This window comes from Megalobrama amblycephala, linkage group LG4, assembly GCF_018812025.1.
Source record: "Megalobrama amblycephala isolate DHTTF-2021 linkage group LG4, ASM1881202v1, whole genome shotgun sequence".
NCBI lineage: Eukaryota > Metazoa > Chordata > Actinopteri > Cypriniformes > Xenocyprididae > Megalobrama > Megalobrama amblycephala.
The window spans coordinates 10,202,745-10,228,599 of NC_063047.1; the positions used below are offsets into that span (position 1 = coordinate 10,202,745).

General features: G+C 38.1%; 1 protein-coding gene across 5 annotated transcripts; it reads left to right on the forward strand.

Annotated features, from left to right (window-relative positions):
• The first annotated feature begins 331 nt into the window (after positions 1-331).
• Positions 332-25,290, forward strand: brwd3 (bromodomain and WD repeat domain containing 3). 5 transcript variants are annotated; one of them, XM_048187353.1, is made up of 40 exons: positions 332-530; positions 668-726; positions 810-839; positions 982-1,041; positions 1,653-1,803; positions 1,957-2,055; positions 2,525-2,685; positions 3,026-3,247; positions 4,523-4,623; positions 4,725-4,795; positions 4,928-5,028; positions 5,232-5,272; positions 5,386-5,490; positions 5,673-5,826; positions 5,937-6,071; positions 6,823-6,951; positions 7,055-7,280; positions 9,255-9,389; positions 9,613-9,796; positions 13,710-13,800; positions 14,020-14,190; positions 14,332-14,405; positions 14,755-14,959; positions 15,038-15,136; positions 15,253-15,360; positions 15,488-15,612; positions 15,825-15,907; positions 16,937-17,048; positions 17,139-17,200; positions 17,291-17,446; positions 17,620-17,740; positions 17,862-17,987; positions 18,094-18,169; positions 18,327-18,377; positions 18,488-18,631; positions 18,768-18,920; positions 21,594-21,733; positions 21,829-21,905; positions 22,263-22,424; positions 23,001-25,290. In XM_048187353.1, exons 1-40 carry the CDS (start codon positions 497-499, stop codon positions 23,684-23,686), a joined length of 5,220 nt encoding a protein of 1,739 aa, XP_048043310.1. In that variant the 5' UTR covers positions 332-496; the 3' UTR covers positions 23,687-25,290. The 5 variants fall into 5 exon arrangements, with proteins under 5 accessions (XP_048043310.1, XP_048043308.1, XP_048043309.1 ...); XM_048187351.1 differs by having other exon boundaries at positions 334-530; positions 14,329-14,405; XM_048187352.1 differs by having other exon boundaries at positions 334-530; positions 9,616-9,796; positions 14,329-14,405.
• The last annotated feature ends 565 nt before the right edge of the window (positions 25,291-25,855 follow it).

The following is a 25,855-nucleotide window of genomic DNA, read 5'->3' on the forward strand; positions in this document are numbered from 1 at the left end:
ATGGATGTGTATTAACATTTATTCGATATATGCATATTACATAATTGTATTACGTAATATTTATAAACCATATCTTACATAACACATGTGTAGCCTATATGGTACATTGATTGTAGTATGGAACATTTCAACAGATCTTATGTTTAACCCACACACGCTTGACTTGTGATCCTTAAAATGATGTTGAACATGAAATGCGCCCTTTTACTGCAATACATCCAGGTTTTGGTTTCAATGAATCACCCAAAAGGCAACAGTACACTATGCAAAATGTCCGCCCTTGGAAATGGTGAGCTCACCTGTGTGCGCTCTCAGGGCGCCCCGGACGGTGGCGCGCGGTACTGCACTGGCACTGGCGTGAGGCCGCCGCACGGAGGCGCTCAAACAAAGCAGCGCGAGCGGCGGCTGCAGGCCGAAACGCTGAGAGCAAATACAGCACAGGCCGCTCTTAGCAAGCAGAGCCTCAAGAACCTCCACCCACGGCCCGGACCGGGCCATGGCGGCGGAACCGTGCTCGCAGATTGAAGCCGGTGGGCACCACTCAGGCGTTTTGTCTGCGTCTTTATCGTTAGAAAGACTTTAAGCACTGTTTTAGCATTAGCCTGCGAGGCTAAGCTAGGCTAAGCTAAAGCTAATGGCTGATGTTGTTGTGTTTCTCTCTCTGCAGAACTTTATTACCTGATCGCCAGATTCCTACAGTCTGGACCATGTCAGAAATCCGCTCAGGTGAGACCAAAAATGGCTTGTGAGTGTCGGTGTGCAGCGATGATTGTGTGTTACGGTGTGTGTAACTCTGTGTGTTTCTGCAGATGCTGCTGCAGGAGATGCACGAATATGAGGTGAGTTTCATGCCTCCTCTCCCACTCAAACCCGTTATTTCTCTCAAATATTCCAACATCAGCATCTCCTCCTCACCCCAGCGCGACTGCGAGTCTAAATCCCGCGTGTGATGTGTTTTCCCCCCGCTGTGTTTGTGTGCAGATCATCCCGAAGCGCTGGAGCTGGGATGGAAAGCTGTTTAAGCGAAGCTTTGAAGACTGGGTGAGATTAAATAAACTATCGCACACATACACGCACGTGAAGTACAGCAACAGCAACTCTCACAGGTGCTTGGTTCACTTATATTACATAACGTAAAATTATTAAAGCGCTGCTGTGAGGACGTGGTGGCGGCGGTGAGAAAAGGATGCATAATATACACGAGTCTGTATTACAGTGCAGGGAAATTTTGATTTTAGGAATTGAAATTAAAAGTATTTGTTTTGAAATGAAAGGCTTTGTGCGTGCCGGCCGGGGGCGTTACGGCAGCGCAGATATATCGAGAGGGGATTGGTGGGTTGCTGCGTCAATCAAAGGCTGCAGCCAATCAAACCTCAGTTGCTACTTAAGATGAGAAAGATAGGTGAAGAAGGCGTCTGATTGGCTGATGCAAGGCAGACGCTTGTGGAGGGAAATGGGTGGGCTTTCGGGAATGATATGGGAATATAAAGCAAAATTCACGCTAGTTTTAACACTGTAATATTATAATATAATAAAATATTTTCTTAAATAATATAGTATGACTCATTGTTATTTCTGTGCAATTTTTGATTCTAATGCAAGTTAGACTTTCAAAGCATTTTATGTATCAATTACCTCTGTGTATGTTTTAGGTGTTGTTAAATCAGCACATACCTTCGGATTACCTGTTGCGCGTGTGCGAGCAGATTGGCCCCCTGATAGATAAACACATTCCTCCTAGTGTTCCTGGAGTCCACAGTTTACTGGGCACTGGACGACAGTCATTACTACGGACGGCAAAAAGTGAGACGCACACAAGATCACTACATACAACAAACAATGAGATCCTTTCTCAGTTATTTACTACAATAAAGACTTGAGAATAGCACACAAGAATGCATAAACATTTTCGTTTTCTCCTTCTAACACAGTTCATTTTTTTGTTCTCTCTCTCAGGTTCTTCACATACAGTATGGAGTGGTTCTGCAGTAGTCGCCCTGCACAGGGGACGGCCCCCAGAACCACCTGTAAACTGTGCCAAACCACCAAATATAGGTGAGTCCTGCCTCCTAAATGATGGATAGTGTCCTGGCGCTGGCTGTTTTGGCATTCAGTTTCAGGAATCACTACTTGGCTTTGTGCACAGAGTACCCTCTTTCCAATAGAAAAAGGTGCTTCATGATAGCTGATTAAAGTTATGAAATGAAAATTAACTCAATCTATTTTGTATGTTTTATTTTTTACTTTTGTTTATTCAAAATATTATAACTCATCTAAAAATCCAATCAACAACCAATGGCTAGAAGTCCTTGTCCTAAATTTATTTCTTATATTCAGTAATCCTCTAGTGTATGCAAAATGGATGAAAAGATCTGTCACAACTTCCTTTCATTGTGACTTGAATGCTGTTGTTGAATGAGTTTCGCTTATTTTGCCTGTCATGTAGTGATGGAATCATTTTTTTCGGGTGTAGACCAACTTCCGCTATTCTGTTGATTGTAACAGTCTAAATCTCTCTGCTTAGTGTCAATCATGGGTGCTCGCCAAAAAACAGGAGTGGCTCGATTTGGCCACGCCTTACCCTCCTGCACCTACCAGCACATGAAAATGCATCGGAGAATTCTGGGCCATCTCTCATCAGTGTACTGTGTGGCGTTTGACCGCACCGGACGACGCATTTTCACGGTAAAGAGGGTGTATGTGTGTAACATGCAGAAGTTTAGGTTAGGCCATCTAATGGGGCAGAAACTGAGCCTGATTTGGACATAAAAGTGAAGTGTGTAATATTGTTGATGTTAAAATAACTTCTCCTGTCCTAGTTTAATATGCAGAGGCTGTTACAAGCCATGCAATGTTTTATTTGCTCAAATAGTCTAAACACTTTGACGTTTTCATGTCATTGCTGAGTTTGCCACTAAGTAGCGATGCATGATACACTGAGGTCTGTCTAATAATCCAGTTATTTTTTCAATATGTTCTGTGTGTGGACTTGTAATCAAGGTTTATGCACATGTGTTTCTGTCAGGGTTCTGACGACTGTCTAGTGAAGATCTGGGCAACAGATGATGGCCGTCTGCTAGCCACTCTGCGCGGACACGCGGCAGAGATTTCAGATATGACGGTGAATTTTGAGAACACGCTCCTCGCTTCCGCCAGTTGTGACAAGATCATCCGTGTGTGGTGCCTGCGTACCTGTGCACCTGTGGCTGTATTGCAGGGGCACACAGCCTCCATCACCTCCATACAGGTGCGTGAACGAACACAAGTTTTCTTTATAAAGTCACTCTCCAAAACCTTCACCCTCTCTTCTCCTCTCTGGTGGAATGAGCTGCCTACCTCCACACAAACTTCTGATAACATCAGCTTCCTAATTTAATTGTCACCAGCTGTTGTCAACGATAAGGAAACTTTAAGGGCTCTCTGCAGTTTTTCATTAATGTTTGAAAATGAAGAAATTAAGACATCCAAAAATATAAATTGTAATTTTACAGTTGTTCTGTAAAATAAAATAATTTTAAGTGTCCCTGTTATGCTTTTTTAAGGTCTGTAGAGTTTTAAAGATCAGCATGGACGACAAATAAAGTTAATGTCTCCTAAATAAAAGAATCGATTCTGAGCTGCCGAAACCCGTAGGCCATCTGACCAATCAGACTAGAGTAGTCTCTCGGAAAGGAGGAGTTTAGAGAGACTGAATCTTCAAACAAACCATTTGCAGACTCTTTGAGAATTGAAGTGGTGTGCAATGTATATTTAAAAAAAAAAAATGAAAGTGTTTTTGACCTTGGATGAATGTAAACTAAAAAAATCAGGATCCTTTAAAATAGCATAATGCGGCACTTTAACGATGGGATAAGTCATATTTAAAAAAAAGCTGTTGGACATTGTTGATATTTGAAATCAACCCAAACAAACCCACCCCTCTCTTCATTGCTCCACCTCCAAAACTCACCCTCCAATCCTAACCACCCTGATCCGAGTCTGTCTCAAACCTTGCCATGTTCGCTTCTGGCAGGTGAGGAGAGAGAACACAAACAATGACGCTAAACACCTCATTCTCTAGTGGTCTTCAGTGCGCAATGGTTTACCTGCACAACTCACTAGCTGGCGACTGTTACACACACAATGCGAAAGTGGATGTCTGATTATCACAGCTGATGTGCAACAAAATAAAGCGCAGATGATGAACTAACCGCAAGGAAGCACAAAAAATGAATGTACAGTACACAAGAGTAAATGCAAACAAGAGTTTGTTGTTAGTCGTCAACAGCACAGCAGCTCCAGACAATCAATGACACTGAAACCCAGTGTTACTTACGTGTGAAGCGGAATCAAAGCAGCCTCCACATCTCTCCGTCCGTCCCTCAGCCCTACAAACAAGCACAGCAATCCGTTGTTGTTTTTGTTGTTGATCGCAATCATTTTTATTAGAAAAATCACTATTATTATGTTGATGATTTCTTCAGCAGGTAGCATTAATTCAGATTATTTAGTGTGATTTGTGTTTATTTTTCTTTCTCTGCAGTTTTCTTCATCAGCATTAGGCTCCTCTCGGTATCTGGCCACCACTGGAGCTGATGGCATGGTTTGTTTCTGGCAGTGGAACTCACGCAGCATGAAGTTTGTGTAAGTGTCAGCTGTATATTTTACATGACACATTTTGTCTGATTCCAGTGATTCACTTTTATTATGTAGAGTAACTTTGCTAATAAGCTGTCTGTTTGCAGTGATAAACCTGTAAAGTTCATGGAACGTTCTCGTCCCGGAGTTCAGATATCCTGCAGCTCCTTCAGCTCTGGTGTGTTAACCCACACTTACACTCCAACTTGCGAACACTCAATGATCTGATTCAACCTTTTTTTTTTCATGTTTCTTGATTATCATCTCATGAGTCAGACAATAATTCTGACGTTGTTTCCTTTGACACCAGGGGGAATGTTCCTGGCCACTGGAGGCACAGATCACATGATCAGAGTTTACTACCTCGGCACAGAGACGCCTGTGAAGTTTTCTGACCTGGACTCCCACACGGTGAGAGCGAGAGACATAGGATGCCAGTAGACAGACAAGAAGGCAAGAGAGGAGGAGAATAATAGACAGAAAAGCAGAACATATTAAAAAAAAGTGTAGAAGTAAAATAAGGAGCATGTTAGGAATGAAAGTTTCCAGACTGTATATTATGCTGATTTAAAAGTTTAATTTCAATGCAGTTCAGCAATGTTTTTGTTTTACAGGATAAAGTTGTTGCTATTCAGTTCTGCAATAACACCGACAGGTGAGTTTTGATATGTTATGGTTCCTTTGGTGCTTGCTCATTAGGATATGCCTTTTATCTTTATTGATTATTGGGTGTTTTTAAGTGTGTGTTTGTTGCCTCTGAATCTTCAGTCTCAGGTTTGTGAGTGGTAGTCGGGATGGTACGGCTCGGATTTGGCATTACCAACAGCAAGAATGGAAGAGTATTGTACTGGACATGACCACCAGATTACAAGGGTCAGTCTGTGTACATATCTGTTAATTGTGAGATCAGGCAGGTTTCTCAAGCACAGTTTGAATCTACTCTAATTATGTTAACACTAAATATTGTTCTTTTGGGGAAAAAAAAAAAGTGTCTAGTTGGTCCTTGAATTATGTGTATTTTTACGTCTGTGTGGACATATGTATTGTGTTCACAGGAGTGCTGTGATATCAGGCGATGATAAATCGACAAAGTTGGTGGTGACCATGGTCGCGTGGGATCGTTGCGACCGTTCCATCATCACAGCCGTTTCAAACTGCCTCCTCAAAGTCTGGAACTCAGCAAACGGCCAATTACTACATGTGCTGTCGGTACGTGTGTGTGCGTGTGAGGCAGTATTCAGTCTGTTCCTTTTGGTCCTTATTTTGAGCTTTCTGTGACATTGTATGGATCATATAGGCAAATGTTTCTCTGTCCATAGGGTCACGATGATGAGGTGTTTGTTTTGGAAGCACACCCCTTTGACTCAAGGATCTTGTTATCGGCTGGTCATGACGGTAACATCTACATTTGGGACCTCAGCAAAGGCCAGAAGATCAGAAACTTTTTCAATATGGTGAGATGACATGACAGATCTGCAGTTTCAATTTAAACTTCTTTTAAAAATATACTGGTCAAAAGTTTGGGATCAGTAAGATGCTTTTTTAGAAATTAATAATTTTATTCAGCAATGATGATGTGTTAAATTGATCAGTGACAGTAGTGACAGTAAAGACATTTATGTTACAAAATGTCTTATCGTTTCTATTCAAAGAAAAGAATAAATGTATCACGGTTTCCACAGAAATATTAAGCATCACAACTATTTTCAACTGTTTTATTATAATGTTATAAATAAGACTGGAATAATGATACTTAAAATTCAGCTTTGCCATTATAGGAATAAATGACATTTTAAAATATAAATTTATTATTATAAATATATAAATATGTTTAAAAAAACATCTTACATTAAGGTTTCATTTGTTAACATTAGTTAATTCATTAATTAACATGAACTAACAATGAACTAGTTAACTAATGTTAACTAATTCAGTTTTACCAATAAAATATATTAAAATAGGAAACGGTTATTTTAAATTTGAATAATATTTAACAATATATTTTTACTTTTTTTTTTTTTTTTTTTTCTTTTTTTTTTTTATCAAATAAATGCAGCCTTGGTGAACACGAGACATCTTTCAAAAACAATAATCTTACTGACCCCAAACGTTTGAACGGTAGTGTATACTACAGTCTAGATTTTAATAAAATTACTGCTTCTCACAGACATTGAATTATTTTCTGTCTCTCTTTTTCTGTGTTAGATTGAGGGCCAGGGACATGGTGCTGTTTTTGATTGTAAATTTTCAGTGGATGGGCAGCACTTTGCCTGCACAGACTCTCATGGTCATCTGCTCATCTTCGGCTTTGGGTGCAGTCAGCCTTATGAAAAGGTGTGTGTGTGTGTGTGTGTGTGTGTGTCTCACATGTGTGGTAATCTGAGCCTCTTGTGCTGTTGATCGAATCAATCATTCCAATGCTTCACTCTGCTTTCAGATTCCAGACCAAATGTTCTTCCATACGGATTTCCGGCCATTGATCCGGGACTCCAACAATTTTGTTCTAGATGAGCAGACGCAGCAGGCACCCCATCTTATGCCTCCGCCTTTCCTGGTGGACGTGGATGGGAACCCCCACCCGCCTCGTTACCAGCGCCTGGTGCCAGGCAGAGAAAACTGCAAAGAGGAGCAGCTTGTGCCACAGCTCGGCTACATGGCTAATGGTAAATTTATCAGGTTTACATGGCAAATAGCAAATGACACAAAGCTTCACATCATGATAAATATAAATTTTATAGCTTAAAACAGTCATATCAAAGTTAATAAATAATTTCTTAAGAATATCAAAAACATCCTGCTTTGTTCGGTGTTCATTCTGTAGCTACAATGTTTTTGATGGTAACAGAATTTCAGTTGCCTTTACCAATGAAATGTCATGATTCTCGATACCTGTGGCAATGCTACAGCAAAAATACATTCTTATTTTATTTTTTAAAAAATTCCAAATTTGTAATTTAAAAAATGTGCTAAAAACTCAACTCAAATCTAGGCCCTGGCCTGAGACGCTCAGGCCCTAGCCCGGCCCTTGTCCGACAGCTTATCAGAATTCTCTGCCCGAGTCTGACTGGAGCCCATGTTTTTTTGTTTTTTTTTCCTCGTTACATTGTTAATTTTTTTTTTTATCCTCCCCATTACATCCTTCCATCCTCAAAATGTTACCATTTTAGTACTGTTGCAGACATTAAAATAGTTCCATTTTGTTTTTAATGGCAAAGTAGTTACATTTCTTTTCGTTTCTTTATTAAGTTAATTTAGAAAAATGTTTGGAGCAGGCTGTTCACCACAGAACATAGCCCTTCTTATTTCCAAGAGTTTCCAACTGTTAGACTAATGAAGATAAAAAAAAAGTCCATTCCCAAACAAAAAACGAGACCGCCTCCTAACATGGCTATAGCCAGAAGAACAGTCTCTTACAGAGCATTGTGAGAGAAAAAGCACAGCATCCACAGTGGAAGGTTTTAATCCAGTCCTTCTTTCTTTATAGGCCTTTTTACACCTGGTCACTTCATGCATCTTCTCTGATTGGATATCTATCCGGTTGTGAAAAGACCAGGTGTAAATGCCCTCTGAGATGGATTTAAATTTGATCACTCAAACCACATCAGGAAGTGGCCGGAATGCATTCCAGACAAAACTGGACAAGTGTAAATGTATCTGGTTGTTGAAACCAAATATGTCAATTTTATTCCTTCCAAAATGTTATAGCCAGACATGCCAGCCCTACTGCAACACGCATTTCTGCAAATGAGTATCTCTTCAGCAAGCCGACGTGCAAACTGCCGCAAATGAAACTCTCCTATTGTGGTCTTTTGGTCTTGAAATTAGCTGATTATTAATAAAAAGCTGCTCATATCGGTTGCTTTCGCTGACGTGAACACCGTTAAATATACATATAGAGCGGGAATTGGGAATTGGAAGATTGGATTTATATTCGTTTTGCAGAGACACATTTATGTGGCCACATGTAAATGTAACCATTTTAACAATTCGGATAGATAGCCAATCAGAGAAAAAAAAGCATGAAGTGACCAGGTGTAAAAGCTACCCTGAAGGCACGTTCGCTGCTACTGCTGCTGGCGGGGACACTGAACGCCGTGTGAAGGAGCCTTAACAGTCGCAGTAGCATGGTCTCATGTTGTTTCCACCAGCGCAGCACATCTCATATTTTCTTTTAATTAAAGAATCTCTAAAATATAAAAAGGAGAAGCCTTAAACAGCCCTGATGCCCGGCCCGCATGTGAGCTATGACGCGAAAAAAATTGGCCCAAAGCCCGGCCCTAGGGGCGTAAATAAGTCAGGCTCAGGCTGAAATGCAGGGCTCTAGCATGTACTATTCAACCCAAAATACATTTCATTGGTTCCTCCTCATGTTTTATTTTTCAACTAGCCATAGCTATAGCAACATTACTGCTTGTCATGTTGCCCTGTTAAGCAGTCACACACCACTTTGGCTCAAATTTATTTCCTATTGAATGCTATAAAATTTGAATACTGTGTTTTGTGCATATCACATAGTTGTGTTATGCATTTTAAATGAAAACCTCCCTGTTCCTACTGTCGTGGCATGTGTATTTTTATAGGACTAGTCTGGTGTTTGGCCTAAATTAGGTTTTTTGAAAGTCTTTTAATGTTTTTAGGTGACGGCGAAGTGGTTGAGCAGGTGATTGGCCAGCAGACCGCAGAGGATTCTCAGGAAGAAAGCCCATTGGATGACTTGATTAGGCAGCTCCAACACCAGCAAGATGAGCATCGCAACTCAGGAAATCCTGCTGGTGAGAACAAGCCACGGTTAACCCGTCAAAATGTTTTACAACATTTTCAAAGGTCTGCTGAAATTATGGTAAAATTATTACACATTGAAGGGAGAAAATTGCAGACAGTGTAATTACTTATGTTAATTTATTTTGCCTTTTAAGACTGGCATCTGTTGGCATAAAGGTCACTTGTGTGAAAGCTATTAGTTTAGAGGTTGTGACATTTAAAGCTTTTGATCAGTAGGTGCTGAGGTGCCAGGTGGTCCTCTGTCACCCCCTAACGTCGGGCTGCGACGTAGCGGACAAGTAGAGGGTGTACGGCAGATGCACAACAATGCCCCCCGCAGTCAGATGGCCACTGAGAGAGACCTGTTGGCATGGAGCCGGCGCGTGGTGGTTAATGAAGTCCAGTCTGGCATTTTCAGGTACAAATATGACAATTGAACAGTTTACATATCAAAGATTTGAATAGTGTGGTCAAACTGAATTAACAACTATTTGAGCAATATTGCTATCAAAAACCATGATTGATTTGGGTCATAGAGCATATATTTGGAGAAATTTATTCCCAAGTGCCAAAATAGCTCATCATGGTCTAAAGTAGGGTTTCTCAACCTTCTTAACTTTTCTATATATTTATTTATTGACACCCACACACACAGACAATGGCAGTCCCTTTTTGCATCCAGATATTGAACCACTCAGCTAACTGAATGGATATTATAGTTGTTTTGTCTCGTTAACCCTAAAAATGGCAAGACCATAAAGAGACATCAGAAAATTAATTTATTGCTATTTTCCATCTTATTGGGACACAAATAATACAACTTAATCATTTTTTTCAAAATATGACTTTTAATTTAGATTTTAATGTTTGTATCCCACAGGATACGTTGCCAGTTTAGGGGTATAAATCAGCTGAAAACAGAATACTTGTTTGGCAATGCCTTTTACAACATTTTAAACTATTTCAAAACATTTTATTCTCTAATAACTTATAATAAACATTCTTTGTAACATATTCAGATGAAAAATAAGTGATAAACAATATTTCTGAATAAGTGATAAACAATATTTCCAAATACGTTTATATTGAAAACTCATTTAGGTTAATGCAAGAAAGATACATTTCATACTAGCCCCTAAAAGGGCAAAGAGAAATCAGTAAAAAATAATTTATTGCTATTTTCCATCTAATTAGGTCATAAATAACACATTTTCATGATTTCTTTTTAAAAAAAAGACTTTTATTTGTTTATTTTAATATTCGTATCTCCAGGATACGTCACCCCTTTGGCAGTATAAATTAATTGAAAAAATAATGCTTATTTGGCAATGCAAATTTTAAAACATTTATTTTCTAATAACTTAAAGCAAACATTCTTCTTAAAATTCTGTTGAACAATAAGTATAATGCCTATTTATTAATATATTTATCTACTGTATCATATTTAATGCGCAAAATTCTTGGGCAAATAAATTATCAATATGAACAAAACTTTGCTGAAAACCCTGTCATACACAGTCTCCTTCATGCCTTCTGTACTCTTGATTGATAGTTCATATAAAGTAAATGTAAGACAAAAATTTACTGTACTGAAGCAATTTGATTATTCATATTCATAAACCATTTTTTAATGTTTAAAATTACTATTTAAAATACTAATAAACTACTTTTTACATTGTTACATGTTAATGTAAATGCCAAATATGACACAACAGGCTTTTTTGGAACATTTATTTGTCCATCTCCCAATTATCATTAATTTGCAAAAAATTGCATATAGGCCTATTAGCTATAAAAGCATGATGTATAAATGTGATGCTCAACAACAACGCAACAACAAAAAATATGCACATATATTTATACACAAGTTTGTATTTTTTATTTTTTTTGTATGATACACACACACACACACACACACACACACACACACACACACACACACACACACACACACACACCTGGATCGCTATCTTTGTGGGGACTCTCCATAGGGGTAGACATAATGATTTTTATACTGTACAAACTGTATATTCATCCTCTCACACCGGGATAGATAGATATATGCAAATCAATGATAATTGAGAGATAGACAAACAAATGTTCCCCAAAAGCCTGTTGTGTCATATTTGATATTTACATTAATGTGAAAACAATGTAAAAATATATATTTTTATTTTTAACATAAAAAAGAGGCATGAAAAATCAAGTAAAGCCATGTTGCTTCATTCCAGAAAATGTTTATCTTACATTTACTTTATAAAAAATATTAAAGATTTATGAGTAAAAAAGAGGTTACTTGAAAAAAATTATGAACTACCAATCAGAGGACAGAAGGCATGAAGTAGATTGTGTACAACAGGTTTTTCAGCAAAGTTTTGGCAATATTGATCAATTATAGACCCTAGAAATTTGCATATGAATTATGATAAAGTAGGCTAATATATCTTCACAAATAGGCCTTATTCTTATTGTTCAACAGAATTTTACAAAGAATGTTTGCTTTAAGTTATGAGAGAATAAATGTTTTTAAAATCTGGCTATAATGTTGTAATACGCATTGCCAAACAAGCATTCTGTTTTCAGCTGATTTATACCCCTAAACTGGCAACGTATCCTGTGGGATACAAACATTTACAGGCAGATTATGAAAAATGTATAAATTAAATTCATAAAATTTCAACATAAACGTAATAAGCTAATGCTCAACAACAACTTTTTAAACATGTAAGTCCCCTCCAAATATTGTAAATATGTGAAAAATGTAAACTTTTATCAGAAGGTGAGTAGATTTCCCACTACAGGGGGTCATGCTGTTTTTAAATACTGTCTGTAAAGTAAACAAAAAAATTATGAACAAAGTCAATATATCTAAATATTCACAACAAACACCCTTTCAACATGAAACCAAAAAATGAGACCTAAACTTTCCCTGACTCGCTCCACAGCCTCTCAAATGTTTGTATCCCACAGGATACGTTGCCAGTTTTAGGGTCAAATTTTTTTTTTAACCATCAATAAATAGTACATTTTAGAAAACAGTGGCCCATAAGCTGTTGTAATGTATGCTGATGAGCTGTTACACAGAGGTGCAACATAATAAAAATGCACTTTTAAATATGCCACTTTTTTATTTAGGGGATAAAATTCCCTTTTTTGTTAACATTACTCAAATATCTTTCTTCAATAAAATGGTTCTTGTTGGCTTTTCAAATTCTTCTACTGTAATAATTCCCTAGTATTACCCTTTTAAATACCCCTTGTCTGCTTTAAAGTTTCCGTAGAACGTCTTTTTAAAAGATGTAATATAAGTCTAAGGTGTCCCCTGAATGTGTCTGTGAAGTTTCAGCTCAAAATACCCCATAGATTTTTTTTTTTTTATTAATTTTTTTAACTGCCTATTTTGGGGCATCATTAAATATGAGCCGATTTAGGGTGTGGCCCCTTTAAATGCTTATGCTCCCCGCCCACGGAGCTTGCGCTTGCCTTTAACAGCATAAACAAAGTTCACACAGCTAATATAACCCTCAAAATTGTTCTTTACAAAGTGTTTGTCATGCAGCATGTCTAATCGCGTAAGTATGGTATTTATTTGGATGTTTACATTTGATTCTGAATGAGTTTGATAGTGCTCCGTGGCTAAAGCTAACATAACACACTGTTGGAGAGATTTATAAAGAATGAAGCTATGTTTATGAATTATACAGACCGCAAGTGTTTAAAAAATGAAAATAACGACAGTCTTTTCTCCGTGAATACAGTAAGAAACGATGGTAACTTTAACCACATTTAACAGTACATTAGCAACATGCTAATGAAACATTTAGAAAGACAATTTACAAATATCACTAAAAATATCATGATATCATGGATCATGTCAGTTATTATTGCTCCATCTGCCATTTTTCGCTGTTGTCCTTGCTTGCTTACCTGCATAAAGTCTGATGATTCAGCTGTGCACAGATCCAGACGTCCTTCCCTTGTCTAATGCTTGAACATGGGCTGGCATATGCAAATATTGGGGGCGTACACATTAATGATCCCGACTGTTACGTAACAGTCGGTGTTATGTTGAGATTCGCCTGTTCGTCGGAGGTCTTTTAAACAAATGAGATTTATATAAGAAGGAGGAAACAACAGTGTTTGAGACTCACTGTATGTCATTTCCATGTACTGAACTCTTGTTATTTAACTATGCCAAGGTAAATTAAATTTTTAATTCTAGGGCACCTTTAACTACACTAAACTGTCCATGTTGGTTTCTTGTAAACCGCTTAAGTTTTACCATTCAAACACTGCCTTTCCAGTGATATGATGTGATTGTGTTTGTTTAGAGTTATGGAGGAAAGTAGACTTGCTAAAGGAGAGGTGGAACGGTTTTTCTACAACATTGAGAAGAAGAGAAAATCTGCACCCACAACAGGAGTGAGTTTAATACATATATGCACAAAAAACAATGATGTCAGTTGTTGTTGTTGTTCATTACTACTGTATGTTACTGTTGTTTCTTTAAAAATACATTGTTCTTGCCATGAAAATTGCCATAGATGCTGGTATGGCAGTAAAAACACACAAACAAACAAAGATAAAATCACTTTTTACTGTGTCAGACCAAAGTAAAAACCTCACTTTCTCCCCCTGTAGAGTGAGCCGGTGGGTAACAGCGTTCGCATGTTACGAAGGCCTCAGCGCAGGCCTCCGCAGAAGAGACACACATATCAGACCCGCTCGACTCGAGACAGGAGACGCAGTACAAGCGTGCTCTCATACACCCGAAATGAGGAAAGTGCGAGAGAGTCTGACAGTGAAGTAGAGGTAAGACAGCAGTTTGTGTTCGGCCTCAAGCTCTGCTCATCTTTTATAGGCCATCAGGATAAACATTTAGTTCATTTTTTTTCAGCACTAGTTTTGAAACGCTTAATTAAATATGCAACATTTTGTATGTGCACCTAGCAGGAAGAGGACCAGAATGAGAACAGTGACGGGTCATCTGATGGTGAAGCTCAATGGGAGAATGACAGTAGCTCCAGGTTCAGTCTCTAATTAGTCACACATTTTCCACAACGTAAACCAATATCAGTAATGCAAATGAAGCCTTATGAAGTTGGTCTAGAACTGGCTTAGGTTTCATTTAAGGTTTTATTTTTAACTGCATCTCGAATTAGACCAAATCTAACAACATGAATTTTATTTAGGGATTCTCAATATATTAGCAGGTATTAGAAATTGTATTTATTGGTATTATGCTTGCTCATTTTCTTTAACTTAAAAGTTGTTATTTCTTAAAAACACAAAATGTAATACACTGAATATAATTTTTAGCAACTCTCAAATTGGAACATTTAGACAAAATAGTAAAAATTTTAAATATGTTTACAGTGACTCTTCCAGTGAGTATTCCGATTGGACGGCAGATGCGGGAATCAACCTTCAGCCCCCCAAGCGAACAACCAGAAGGCCAGCCCCTGTTGTTGGGAGCAGTAGCTCTGAGGAAGAGGAAGGGACAGGGCAGGGAGAAGGGGAGGCTGAAAGGAGGAGTAAACGGACTGAAAAGAAAAAGAAACCGAAACAGACTAAACAGCGGGTGAGTGAGCATTCATCATTCATTCTTCCATTCATTCAGACTTATTTCTGTTAAAGTAATGTGTGTGTGTGTGTTTAGCCTGTGCCTGCTGGAGAATTAGATGAATGGTTGCCCCCCTCTTGGATCATGGAAACTATTCCAAGACGATCACCTTTCGTACCTCAAATGGGAGATGAGGTGAGTTCCTTCATTAAATATAGACACGCGTACTAAATGACCAAAAGTTTGTTCAAGGATTTGCATTATGCATCCATCTCTCTGCAGTCATTTCTCTCTCTGTGTCCCTCTTGTAGTTGATATATTTCCGTCAGGGTCATCAAGCATATGTCCGAGCTGTGTGTCGTGCCAAAGCCTACAGCATCAACCCTCAGAAACAGCCCTGGAACCGCTTTGATCTCAGGGTAGGATGCTTAGTCTCATCACCATTCCCACTTGTTATTAGGCATAATCTGGTCTGCATCACTCATGGTTGACCCATTCTGCAGGTAGACTAACAGGAACATGTTTGTTGTTTGTGTGTTCTCTTAGGATCAGGAGTCTGTAAAGGTAGTGGGTATTAAATATGAAGTCGGGCCACCCACTCTGTGCTGCCTCAAACTGGCCTTCCTGGACCCGACCTCAGGGAAAATGACCAACGAATCCTTCAGCTTGAAGTATGCTTCTGTTTGCAAAAACACACACCAGCACCTTTTGTTTAGATTTTTATTTATTTGCCATTTTGTTAGGATTGTAACGTTATTGGTATTGGAATAGCTTAATAAATAATCATAAATAATAAATACTGATTAATAAATTTAATTTGAATGTTAGGATAATTCTTCTTGAATATGAGATTAATTATAGCTGTCTCTCTCTCTCTCTTTAGGTATCATGATATGCCTGATGTCATTGACTTTCTGGTGCTACAACAGATTTATAATGAGGCCAAAGCACGAAACTGGCAGCCTGGTGTGTTGGTGTTTTAAATTGTGGTGCATGCAAGTGTCACTGAATCTAGTGCTCAAGCTTAGGGTTTGGATGTTAACAAACCTCTACCCAAAGTATTGAACTTCAGTTTGTTTGCGCTAAGGCTGTAAATGATGCCTCAAATCATGTGGTTTGTTGAAGAGAGGTGTGCCATTACTTTTCCCACTTCCTAGAGGTCGCCGATAGTGGATTTTACCGATAACGACAAATAAATATAAAAAATATGAATTATATCTTGATCATTCATGCTAGTTCATAGTGCATTAACTAATGTTTAGAGAAACAACTTAAAAATGTAAAAATGTATTAGTAAATGTTGAAATTAACAATGAACAATACTTTTATTTACCTTAATGTTACAAATGGACGCTTATTGTAAAGTGTTACCATTTCATATAAATCCAAACAGTCATGCTTAAAGATGGCCATTTTTTAAATATCTACACAAAGGCCATAGCATTGAAATTAGACACGCATGTATATTGTATTTTTTTTTTTTTTTTTACTCTGTTTTATTTGCTTCTGTTTTAGAACACTTGATTATCTAAACAAAATAACAAAAATATGTATTACAGTGGCGACAAAGAAGAACTCAAATCGGATGCATTTCTGATTTGTTTATATTTTTCTGTCAGTTGCATAACGATACAGTTTGCTTTCTCACATTGCTAGCTTTAAATATGCAACTTTGCTCAGTAATTCAAAACTCTTCCAAAGCCACACACTGCTGTGTCGGGTCCCGTGGGATTGCAGACCTTTAACCTGAGCCATACAAAAATATCATAGAGATGTGAGTGGGTTCTTTTGATTTGAGCCAGTAAACAACCAGCCATAACACGCTATTAATTACATTGCAACATGCTATAAAACATGCAGAATGCCTTAGTGACTGCATAGCATAGGTTATTAATCTATTAATGCTGTTGTGGTAAAGACAAATGTGTGTAGGTTTATTATATGTAATGTTTTGATGATCATAAATTATCATGTAAGTTGTATATGTGTTTGCAGGTCAGCGTTTCAGGAGCATCATTGATGATGCGTGGTGGTTTGGTTCGGTGGAGTGTCAGGAGCCGTTTCAGTCTGAATATCCAGACAGCCTGTTTCAGTGCTACATTGTCAGGTACATGGGTTTGATCACTGCTTTACCAGAGTATGGAGTTTGTCTGAATATTGCTGTAAATATCAATAATTGGTGTATGTTGTTTTGCAGGTGGGATAATGGAGAGAGAGAAAAGATGAGTCCGTGGGATATAGAGCCCATACCTGAAGAAGGTACTGACATGCTTTACTCCACCCATGAGCTCTGACAGTAAATCAGCATCACATTCTGGCATGTCTAATGATGTGATCGACTATCCACAGCTCCAGTCCCAGAGGAGGTTGGGGACAGTGTCCCGGTCACAGAGGACGAGCTTCAGTCTCTACTGTACAGCCCACAGGAGGGAGAGTGGGGGCTGCACACACAAGACGAGGAGTGTGAGAGAGTCATCACGGCCATAGATCAGCTGCTTACGCTCGGTATCACAAGTGCACACAAACCATCCAAAGCTACTTTTTGGATTTATTGAAAATATTGAACTTTGATCAAAAATACAGTAAAACAGTAAAATTGCAAAATATTATTGCCATTTAAAATAATCATTTTCATAATATAGTATGTTCCCTGCTCAATTATACTCTGTATTTTACAGATGTGGCAAAGCCGTTCTCTTGCCCTGTAGATTTGAGGGAATATCCGTTGTACTGCACTGTTGTGGCTTATCTCACTGACCTCAGCACCATCAGAACAAGATTAGTGCACCGTTTCTACAGGTATACTCAGTCCTTTAGCTCACTGACCACAGCATCATCAGACAAGAATGAGTGCCCGTTCCTTCAGCTACACACACACAGACAACTGCTGGAGTTCTCACGTCCCTCTCTGTATGTGCAGGCGAATCTCAGCGCTTATGTGGGAGGTGCGTTACATCGAACACAATGCTCGAACATTTAACGAACCACAGAGCCCCATTGTCACGGCTGCAAAAACGGTCACCGACGTCCTGCTGCGTTTCATCAGGTCAGAGAAAATGCATTTACTTACACATTTTTATCACTATCCCTCTGGTTCACCCGCTCCGTGTCCATGCCGAGCATTTTCATTTTTAATGTACGTGTGTCTATAGGGATCAAAGCTGTACAGATATTTTGGATCTGTACAATAAGATGAAGACCGAATTCAGCAGCACAGGGGAGGAAGAGGTGAGACTGGCAGTCTATGTGTGTGTACAGAGCTTAACAATAAGTATGGGCCACTGACCCAGGACCAGTGTGCCTAAGCTTTGGGAAAGCTGTAGCCTGGTGTATATATTTTGGTATGAAGAAGATGAACTCTTCAGCATCTCTGTTTGTTCTGTAGGAGACTGTGGATGTGGACTCGGACACTCCCGGCACCTCCACTGGTCAGAGGGTGAGACAATTCAAGCGCATGCATTGTGAAGTTAAGCTTAGGAATCCATTTATTATGAAAAGAGTTATAGTACCAAGTGTGTTTACTTTAACCCCTCTCACCATTTTCAGAGGTCAAGTAATGTGCCTCAGAAGCGTGGCGTGGTCCTAGATATAAACGCATGGCACAAACAATGCAAAGAGCTTCTGAGGAGAATGATGGCAAGCCCAGATTCAGAGCCATTCCGCCAGCCTGTTGACCTCTTCACCTATCAGGTAGCTCATTTGGTCACTCGTTCTATTATTCCTGTACTTCCTGTACTTTTTGTTCTTTTTGTTTTCTTTAACATGATGTCTGTCACTTCTTGTTTTCCATGTTGTCTATGCATCTCTCTTTCTCTCTCTGTATCAGGATTATCGTGATATTATAGACACTCCTATGGATTTGGGCACAGTCTCTGAGACCCTGATGGGTGGAAACTATGAGAATCCCATAGAGTTTGCCAAAGATGTGCGGCTTATCTTCAGTAATTCAAAGGCCTACACGCCCAACAAGAAGTCTCGAGTAAGACCAGCACCCTTTTTCTATCTCTCTCTGTCACACTCGTCACTTTTATAATAAAGCTATAAACACATTACACATTATTTATGTACATGTAGTAAGAAAATAAATACACCTCATTAATGAATCTTTCAAACATTTGGTAAGAGCGTATTATTTAAATAATAATAATTATTATTTCACATAAATGCTGTTTATCTTTCAAACATTTGGTAAGAGCGTATTATTTAAATAATAATAATTATTATTTCACATAAATGCTGTTTATCTTTCAAACATTTGGTAAGAGCGTATTATTTAAATAATAATAATTATTATTTCACATAAATGCTGTTCTTGTGAACTTTTTATTCATCAAAGAATCCTGAAAAAATGTTTCAAAGTTTCCACAAAAGTATTAAGCAGTGTTATTTCTGAAGAATCACGTGACACTGAAGACTGGAGTAATTATGCTGAAAATTTAGCTAAATTACATTATAAAATATATTTAAACAATTATGAAAACAATTACTTTAAATTGTAATAATATTTCCCATTATAACTGTTTTATTTTAATCAAATATTTGCAGCCTTGGTGAGCATAAGTCAAAAACATTAAAAAAAAACTACTGCTATACTATTAATGACCCTTAGCTTTGAAGATTAGTGTATATGGTTGATAGACTTTTTTTACTAATATTGTTGTGCTGTTAACAATACCTTTTAATATAGTAATTACAACAGTATATTGATGTCCTTTTTTAATATGGATTTTCAGTCTTCATTAAAGGATTAGTTCACTTTTAAATAAACTTTTGCTGATAATTTACTCACCCCCATGTCATCCAAGATGTCCATGTCTTTCTTCAGTCGAAAAGAAATTAAGGTTTTTGATGTAAACATTCTAGGATTTTTCTCCATATCATTCATTTCAATGGGCACCAAACGGTTGAAGGTCCAAATGGCAGCGTCAATGCAGCTTCAAAGGGCTTTAAAAGACACCAGACGATGAATAAGGGTCTTATCTAGCGAAACGATTGGTCATTTAAAAAATGTTTTTAAAAAGTTTAAGTTTTATAAGCACAAATGCTGGCTTTGCTCTTTTCTCCGATGCGCGTTCGTGACGTCACGTAATACGCAATTACGTTGAAAAGGTCACTGTTGACGTAGGCGTAGCAACCACAGTTTCATTCGCTCAGGATTGTGTATAGGAAATCTATGAAAAGTCACAAATTTCTGTCCTGACAAAAATTTTCCTTTAGGCTTTCTAATATTAAAACACCCAGGATACGCACACCTTTCAAGCGTGAGTTTAAAATATTCTAACTGACCGCCAGAGTGAGTTTTTTTTTATTTTTTTTTTATTATTTTTTAAGGCGACCCTTATTTTAGAACGTTTGCTCTTATTGTTTCCATGGCGACGCGTGCGTGTCACGAGTGCTGAACGTAGCCACAATAACACTGTATGAGAGATGGATCACTATTATTTTGTTTTTCCTTTTTTATTTAAAATATTCGCAAACTTGCTTACATGTCTTCAACTATATGATATGCCGATTCTCAAATATGTGTGAGTGAGTGTGTTTTGTCGTTTAAAAACCTTTAAAAATGGTCTTTATCTTGATCTATAATGCGAGATGGGCGCCGCCATCTTAGTTTGCGCTGCAGTTCACAGAGTTCTGTCAGTCTGATTTACAGCAGGTGAATACATCAGTTTCTCCTGAAATATATGCAAGTAAGTGGCTGGTGAACTGGAAGAATAAGAGAGTAAACTTTATAGTTACTTAGACCCATTATGTGTGTCTGATATAAATAAATGTCGGCAAATTATATTTGAATTCACTGTTTATTGATGCTTCCACTGACGTCTGACATCAGTGTGTATTTTATAAACTCCAAATGTATTGTTTAATGGTGTTTATGCGTATTTAAATGTCTGAAACCTTAAAAGAAACATTATGTGGCTGAAAACACTGCATAGCTGTGATGACAAGAGAGCGCGCGTCCGTCTCGCAGCCAGAGCGCGAAAGCACAGTTTGAATCTAGCAGTTATGTGACGTCGCTGAACATTCTAAATCCCATATGTGGAACACAGAAATAAACATCCCATATGTGGGAACGTACCGCTCAAAGGGTTAAACAATAAACTGACACAAAGACATTTGAATATGTGTATACGATCCTCCTTCCGCACATTTGTAATGTAAACACTGACTCGATACTTCCGCCTACGTCAACCGTGACCTTTTCAACGTAATTGCGTATTACGTGACGTCACGAACGCGCATCGGAGAAAAGAGCAAAGCCAGCATTTGTGCTTATAAAACAAACTTTTTTTTTTTTTTTTTTAAACGACCTATCTTTTCGCTAGATAAGACCCTTATTCATCGTGTGGTGTCATTTAAAGCCCTTTAAAGCTGCACTGAAACTGCCATTTGGACCTTCAACCGTTTGGTGCCCATTGAAATGAATGATATGGAGAAAAATCCTAGAATGTTTACATCAAAAACCTTAATTTCTTTTCGACTGAAGAAAGAAAGACATGGACATCTTGGATGACATGGGGGTGAGTAAATTATCAGCAAAAGTTTATTTAAAAGTGGAGTAATCCTTTAAGCTGCCATTACTGTGACTACTCTAAAATGAACACAATTGCAGTTGATCCACAGTGTGACCCTGATATTATTTGTTGTTTAGATCTACAGTATGACCCTGAGTCTGTCAGCGTTCTTTGAGAATCAGATCATTCCCATAATCTCAGATTACAAATCTGCTGTTCAGAATCAGCGTAGGAGTCAACAGAGACTCAAGAGATTACAGAGTTCCCTTCCCAACAGGTAAAACATGTACACTGTGTCTAATCATGGTACAGAGTGCACACAGATTTTTGTCATTTCTTTTGTACCAGTTTCAAACTTGTGTGTTTCGGCAGCCCCAAAGGAAAACAGAAATCGGGAAAGAAAACCTCCCAGATGTCTGCAAAGTCCCGCTCACGGAAATCCTCTCAAGGTGTGTAAGAGAGTTGAAGATGTCATAATTACCAGTGGGAACAGTATTGATAGAATAGAATTGGTAATGATCATAATAATAGCTTATTTCGTTTGTATGCATTTTGTGTGCTGTTGATGAAGAACCGGGATAAAGCTTAATTAAACTATATTTTTAACCAGTTTATGAGGTGACTGGTTTGGGTTAGCAACACCACACTTCCAGTAACTCTCTGTGGGTGATTATTTTAGAAAGGAAGTGTCTGTAGATTTGACACCCCTTATAAAAACTGTTATAGTGAGATGCCACTTTTTAAATCACAATTTTGTTTTTTGTTTTTCTTCATGGGAGAGTTAAAGTGTTTGCTTCTTTCACCAGATTCGAGTGTTGCACAAGTTGATGAAGACAGTCAGCCTTCCTCTTCATCCTCATCCTCTTCCTCCTCATCTTCCTCGTCTTTTTCATCAGAGCATGCAGGAGCCAACAGAGTAACACGCAGCCGAGTTACACCAAGCAAATCGTCAGGTACAAAAGTTTTGGGTCAGTAAGTTTTCTTTTTTAAAAGAAATGAATTCTTTTATTCAGCAAAAATGAATTAAAGGGATAGTTCACCCAAAAATCTTCAGAACACAAATTAGACATTGTTAAAATTGTCCATGTGACTACAGTGGTTCAACTGTTGTGCGCAAAAATAAAACAAAATAAACGACTTTATTAAACAGCGTTTCTCTTCCCTGTCTGTCTCCTACACTGTTTATTACGTTGATAGACAGTGCAGAGCTTCTGTTTTGTATGGAAAAAATGTCTCGGTTTCCACAAAAATATTAGATCGCACCAAATTGGCATATTAGAATGATTTCTGAAGGATCATGCGACACTGAAGACTGGAGTAATGGCTGCTGAAAATTCAGCTTTGCATAATGAATAAATTACATTTTAAAACATTAGAATAGAAAAGTTATTTCAAACTGTAATTATATTTCACAATATTATTGTTTTTACTGCATTTGATCAAATAAATGCAGCCTTGGTGTGCATAAGAGTGTATAATGTATATTGCAAAGAATTTTTTACCTCCAAGTTGACTCTGATAATGTGTCCTCTGTGCATCTATAGGTGGCAATGACTGCCTGTCAAATGGAGGTCGGAGATCACGTAGGAGAGGAGCTGCAGTAACGGAAGAGGGAGAGGTCTCTGAATGTGAGAGTACCAGCTCATCATCATCCTCAACATCCGCTTCTGCATCGTCCTCTTCCGGAACCTCATCATCTTCGTCCGAGAGCGATGACAGCGGCACTGAGGTGGGCGGCTTTGGCGACGGCGGCGATCATGACTACAGCAAAGCCCCGCAACATAAACAGAAAGGCAAAGCTGCAGCAGTCTCTGTCGATAACGCAAAGCGAAAGCGGAAAGGAGAAGAGCAAACGACAGAACCTGAGAAACGAGCACGGCAGGAGGACGAAAGAGAAGAGGAGGAGGAGCCTGAAGAAGAAGAAGAACCAGATGAAGAGGAGGAACCTGAGGAGGAAGAAGAGGAGCTGGATGAGGAAGAGGAGGAGTCTGATGAGGAAGACCTCACTTCATCATCAAAAACTGGAAGTCAGAGGTCAAATCAAAGGACTCAAAAAACGGGGCGGGTTAATACTCGTAACCAGGGACGAAGGACTGTTCTATACAACGATGACTCTGAAGAGGAGGGGCTAACGACAGACCCACTGAATCTAGGAATGTCACGTTCTGGACGGGTCCGTCGCATGACTGAACGTGCGAGGGTTAGCCATCTTATGGGCTGGACACATTGACATTTTTATGATCCTTACACAGACTCACTACAGCGATACTGCAGGGATTTTGTTTTTAGTACTGTCTTTTTGTGACTTGTTTGTTTTTTTTACTATTGTTGTCTCCGAGACTTGATGTTCATGACTCTTCCTGGACTGTGGTGCTTTCTCTTCTCTGGTTTTCATGAAAACTACCTTGCCATCAACTAATCCGCCACCTCTGCCTTATTCTGGTCCAGAGCGGTAAAGAGTCAACTCTCCTTCCTTCCTCCTGTATGACTTTGATTCCCATCTTTGTTCTTTTGGTTTCCAGTTTCTTTCACTCCAAGAAATGTATTCTGTCAGAAAGATGGTGCTGCTCTCCTCTCACTTCCTCCATCTTGCATTTTTTTTTTTTTTTTTTTTAATGCTTTTTTTACACAGGGGGTCATTGATTACACTTAAGTTTACCATATAATTCAGCTGACTTGACTTTACTATTAAATCAGGTTATGCATTTACCTCTGTTCAATAAAATAATACATTTTTGTCCTATGATTAGTGCAGGTGCAAACAATGAGATGCATTAACTACTTCCAGATCACTTGTGTTACTCCTCATCCATTAGAGTACAGACAGGAGGAGGAGAAAATGCACTTCTCCCTTCTCCTCTTGCTCAAATACACAAAAACACTTCAGACTGTTTTTACAGAATATATTTATATTTTTCCACTCTTGTATGATACACTTTGATTCATTTTTGTCTTACAGTAAGGAGAACATTAGTATTGATGATGTTTGCACATTTTATGTTGAGTATATGTGGCAGCTGATTGGTGGAAATGAGGTGATGTCTGAATCCTGGACTGGTTCAAATATAATATCAATTGAAGCCGGTGCCCTCAAGCTATCCGAGGAGCATCAGAACGGTTATTTTCTTTTTTTTTCCCTCTGTGCCATTATCATTGAAAAATGAGAAGAATATTATGGACAAGGAAGACAACAAGAACCCCTCTCTGAAAATCATGTAATATGATCATTTAATCAATGTTAATGTGTTTCGGTGGTGTATTTTCAAGATTCTGAGTACAAAGCATTATAAATCGAAGAGATCATAAGTTGAATCTGAGTTTGGTTTGTGGCTTTCAAAGGGTGTATACAAAAATGTGATTTTTAACACACTGGTACATATCTCTTTCTCTGGTTTGCTCTTCTCTTTTCTTATCTTCTGTTTATCCCTCTTTCTCACTTTTGTTTTTGCTGTCTTTGTTGCACTGGTATGGAAAACACCCTCTCCAATCCAGTCCCTAAACTGCTTTTCCTCACCTGTTTGAAAGACTTTTCCCAGCCAATCAGAATACAGCATTAACATCCTCAGGCTCTGTGCTTAGAAAGGAGTTGACCAGACTTGAATTTTTTTTATCTATTCATTTCCTTTCCATCTTGTCTTGTCCAGGGTTTTTTTTTGTTTGTTTGTTTGTTTTGTATCAGGGATCTGTTGTCATGGGCGACAGACAAAGCCTGGATCTGTTCAATGACACTGATGGTGAAGATGGTCGTGATTTTTAGATGTTATAAGCCTATGTCTGTTTATTTCTTTTCTACACATTTTGGATTTTTTTTATAATAAAGGTGTAAAACTGTGATTAGGCTCTGCTATCTGATCTCTCTGCTGGTCTCTCTCTCTCAATTCATTTTAAAGTGTGCTTTATTGGCATGACAATTGCTACAATGTATTGCCAAAGCATTTCTGATTTTTACAGTGAATCAACATACATGTGCATATACATTAAGAAAAATGTTGAAGTGTTTTATCGTTTAATTTTATGAAGTTAGGGCAAATTTTGCATAAAATGTCTTTCTAATTTCTCCATAGTTGGGGCAGCAGCTGTTGGGCAAGTGTTGCTCTGTCTCTACTTCTGCATGGTTGCAGTATAGGCAGATGGGGCTCTCTCTGGGCACTGTTCTGTCTGTATCTGACAGTTTCTATAGTCAGAGTGTGATTGCTCAGTCTGTACAGTTACTCAGATATTCTATCTATCTATCTATCTATCTATCTGTCTGCCTGTCTGTCTGTCTATATATATATATTGTCTATATATATAATATATATATATAGTATATATAGTATGTGTATATATATATATATATATATATATATATATATATATATATATATATATATATATATATATATAGTGTATGTATACA

What these genes read in the sequence shown, in the direction of transcription:
- brwd3 (XM_048187351.1), top strand. Translation starts at nt 497, where the DNA reads ATGGCGGCGGAACCGTGCTCGCAGATTGAAGCCG. An exon ending in GGAACCGCTTTGATCTCAGG is followed by an intron (nt 15,361 to 15,487) that starts GTAGGATGCTTA and finishes GTGTTCTCTTAG; the next exon opens with GATCAGGAGTCTGTAAAGGT. An exon ending in CTCACGGAAATCCTCTCAAG is followed by an intron (nt 21,906 to 22,262) that starts GTGTGTAAGAGA and finishes TTCTTTCACCAG; the next exon opens with ATTCGAGTGTTGCACAAGTT.